General features: G+C 31.1%; 1 protein-coding gene across 1 annotated transcript; it reads left to right on the top strand.

The window, feature by feature from the left end:
- Positions 1-1,469: 1,469 nt before the first annotated feature.
- On the top strand, positions 1,470-2,227 carry LOC107061411 (uncharacterized). Its single transcript, XM_015310606.1, has 3 exons — positions 1,470-1,590; positions 1,679-1,882; positions 1,947-2,227. Exons 1-3 carry the CDS (start codon positions 1,470-1,472, stop codon positions 2,225-2,227), a joined length of 606 nt encoding a protein of 201 aa, XP_015166092.1.
- Positions 2,228-3,380: the final 1,153 nt, after the last annotated feature.

The following is a 3,380-nucleotide window of genomic DNA, read 5'->3' as shown; positions in this document are numbered from 1 at the left end:
GTCTAGAATACAAACTTATACAAGTACAAGGGTCCATTAGACCATTTCGCCTTTTAAAATTTGCAAATTAAGACTCATGATCGACGTGAAGAAATTGTCCTCTGTATTATGTGAAAGGATTATATTACAGAATAGTTTGGTTTCGTTCAAGTAACCGATCGATTCTAGTCGTTACAACTATTGTTCACTAGTAAATATTCATAAAATCACGTGAATTCGAAAGTTTGTTATTGAAAATATACTTTTTAGAAAAGGAACATGGAGATATGTGATTTATCAATGGGGTGCCTTAGGATGTTCTAATATCTTGTTTATGAACTATGATATGCTCATTTGGTAAGATTGTACATAAAAGAATTGAGAAAATTTTGATAGTTTTCTTTTCATAACTTGTGTGGTTTTCATGTTTATGAGAAAAAAAATAACCTGAAAAATCAAAATTGCATGTTCAAACAAAATTTCAACTTAATGTCAATCTGATTTCATATATCATGATTTTATATTGCATGTCCAAACATGCCCCACGTTTGAAATAATATAAAGCATTCTTAGCTTATACCTATTTAAATTTTAACCAAAAAATATAAAAAAAATTCCAATTTAAATAATTAGAGAGAATCTATTACTATATTTTAAAGAATATGTCATAATTTTGAAAATAAAATTAGAAAAAAAAATAGCTAGAAAAGTTCTTGCATAAGAAAATCATGGCACGAGCCACGCAAATCAAATACATTTTGGGTTCTCTCTCGTACATAAAGGATGTACCTTAAATAAGTCGAACGAATTAAAATATTTTATGTAGGGATAGCAATAGAGTTGGGCAAACTCGCATAAATTGGTGAAAATTTTATTCGTCCCGCATAGATTTGTCCCACTCGGTATAATTAGTTTATTTTTCAACTGAGTTTGACACAATATTCATAAAATTAGAAATCAACACATAATATTTATTTAATTGAAATATTCTATTCCAAGATTATGACATAGTAGCATATTCGCAAAAATAATAATCCAGACTATACGACTAAATAATTTACAAAAACGCAATAAATATGTTATATACTACTCCTCACAATATTGTCAACTCATAAGAATTGCAGAATATCTAAATAGGGACAATTAAATTGAAAATTAAAAGATAATGCCATATAGTGATTATAAAATAATGAGTTAGAATACTATAAGAGAATAAAGCTAAAATTGAGTGAAGAGTAAGCAATTGTTATTTTAAAAAAAAGAATATAGTGAAGAACGGAGGAAATGAAAAGAGTATCGTACTACTAAAAAGGGGAAAAAGGCCAAACATACCCTTAATCTTTGAAAAATGGTTTATAAATATCCTTCTTTATATGATATGGTGAGCTGGGAATTTTTAGAGGAGGCACTGGTAGGATATGGTTTTCCTACTAGGTTCATTCAATGGATCATGGTGTGTGTTACTTCTACCAAGTTTACAGTGAAGGTCAATGGTGAAGGACATGGCTACTTTGAAGGCAAAAGAGGGCTCAGACAGGGGACCCTGCATCACCATTATTATTTGTTCTAGTGATGGAATACCTTTCAAGAATATTAAAGTGTATGAGCTTAGTACCAACATTCCGATTTCATCCAATGTGTCAACAACTGCAGTTAATTCATCTGATTTTTGTTGATGATCTGATGATTTTCTGCAAAGGTGAAAGTAACTCAGTCACTAGAGTTAATGAGGCATTGGAGAATTTTAGTGCCACTACTGGACTGGTGGCAAATATTGATAAATCAAGTATTTTCCTAGCTGGTATGGAGGATCAGGAAAAAGAGCAGTTGATCAGATTGACACAGGGGGTATTTCCCATAAGATACTTGGGCTTGCCCGAGGTGGAGCAAGATGGAATGTCAAGTATTAATAGATAAGATTACCGAGAGAATCAAGACTACTTATGCAAGGCAATTGTCCTATGCAGGAAGATTACATGTGATTGTAGCAGTGCTTTTCTCCATTCATAGTTTCTGGAGATCTGTGTTCATCTTGCCTCAGAGAGTTGTCAAAGAGGTTGATAAGAAATGTAGGGAGTATCTTTGGGGGACTACAAGAGACAGGAAGAAGGTAGCATTAATAGCTTGGGATAAAATTTGTGTACCAAAGAAATATGGAGGTCTTAACATTAAGGGGTGTGGGAATTGGAATGTAGCTTCAGTGGGGAAATTGATCTGGCAGCTTGCTTTAAAGGAAGATTCGTTATAGGTAAAATGGGTGCATGAAGTCTACATTAGAACAGATATCAATAGCTGGAATCACAAGGCCTCCATGGATAGTAGCTGGTATTGAAGAAAATTGAATTCACTAAAAGACAGAATGAGAAAGTGGTATGAGCAAGGCTGCTACAACCTCACTGCAAAAGGGACTTATTCTATATCTAGGAGCTACATGACATTAGCTGGGGATCAAATGAAATGTGATGTTGCTGAGCTTGTTTGGAATAGAGTCTCTCCTCCCAAGCATAGATTTATTATGTGGCTTGATGTGCATCAAAGACTTCTAACGAAAGGAAGGCTAGCATATATGAATATATTTGTTGAAGATATGTCATGCTGCTTGTGTGATACACATGATGTAGAAACTAGCCAACATTTGTTCAAGGATTGCCTCTGGTTCAAATTAGCAAAAAATGAAGTACTCCAATGAAGTACTCATATTTTCATGAGTACATAGTACTCTATTTAAGAATTCAACATGGAGAAAATATTCTAGTCTTTTTTTTTAGATGAAAAATGTTTTAAATACTTTATTTAGTTTTATTGTATCATAAAAGTAAAATAAAAAAGATCACATAACTTTTCAATATAAAATGAATTTATGTGATGACAAAAGGAAATATTTTTAATTTCAAAGTAAATGAATATTTGCATTTAGGACTAAAACATGCTTAATGCACTTTAAGGCAATGCCAATATTAGTACATGATTTGCTTATTTTACACTATTATTTATTATCCAATATAAAATTAAACAAATAAAAAAAATATAATTATAATTAACAAAAGAAATGTACATTTAAAATATATTTTTTTTTGGAGGGCCAAAGACTTTACCTTTTCAATTCTAGAGAAGAATAATTGATTTTATAGAAGAACATAAAAAGGAAGAGAAGTTACGATATTTTTACTAATATCATGAATTTTGAGTGAATAAAAGTTGGAAGTTTAACCCATTTGGTTAATCCATATTTTTATGATACTCATATTTTATCCATATAAAACTATAGTCAAGTAACATAATTAACTACTACTTAATGTTAGCTTAGTTTTACAATTTTCTCTATAAAAAATCACTCACTCAACCCATTAAAATATGGACAAATTGAACGGGTTATCAAAATATGGGCTCATTTTATCGAG

This window comes from Solanum tuberosum, unplaced genomic scaffold (genome assembly GCF_000226075.1).
Source record: "Solanum tuberosum cultivar DM 1-3 516 R44 unplaced genomic scaffold, SolTub_3.0 scf00136, whole genome shotgun sequence".
NCBI lineage: Eukaryota > Viridiplantae > Streptophyta > Magnoliopsida > Solanales > Solanaceae > Solanum > Solanum tuberosum.
The sequence above is the reverse complement of the archived record's forward strand: the minus strand, read 5'-3'. Positions and strand labels throughout refer to the sequence as shown.

Excerpts from the sequence above, each read along its gene's own strand:
- LOC107061411 (XM_015310606.1), top strand. The coding sequence starts at position 1,470 with ATGGTGAAGGACATGGCTACTTTGAAGGCAAAAGAGGGCTCAGACAGG. Across the intron at positions 1,591-1,678 it reads TATTAAAGTGTATGAGCTTA|GTGAAAGTAACTCAGTCACT; the intron begins GTACCAACATTC and ends TTTTCTGCAAAG. Across the intron at positions 1,883-1,946 it reads GGAGCAAGATGGAATGTCAA|GAAGATTACATGTGATTGTA; the intron begins GTATTAATAGAT and ends TGTCCTATGCAG.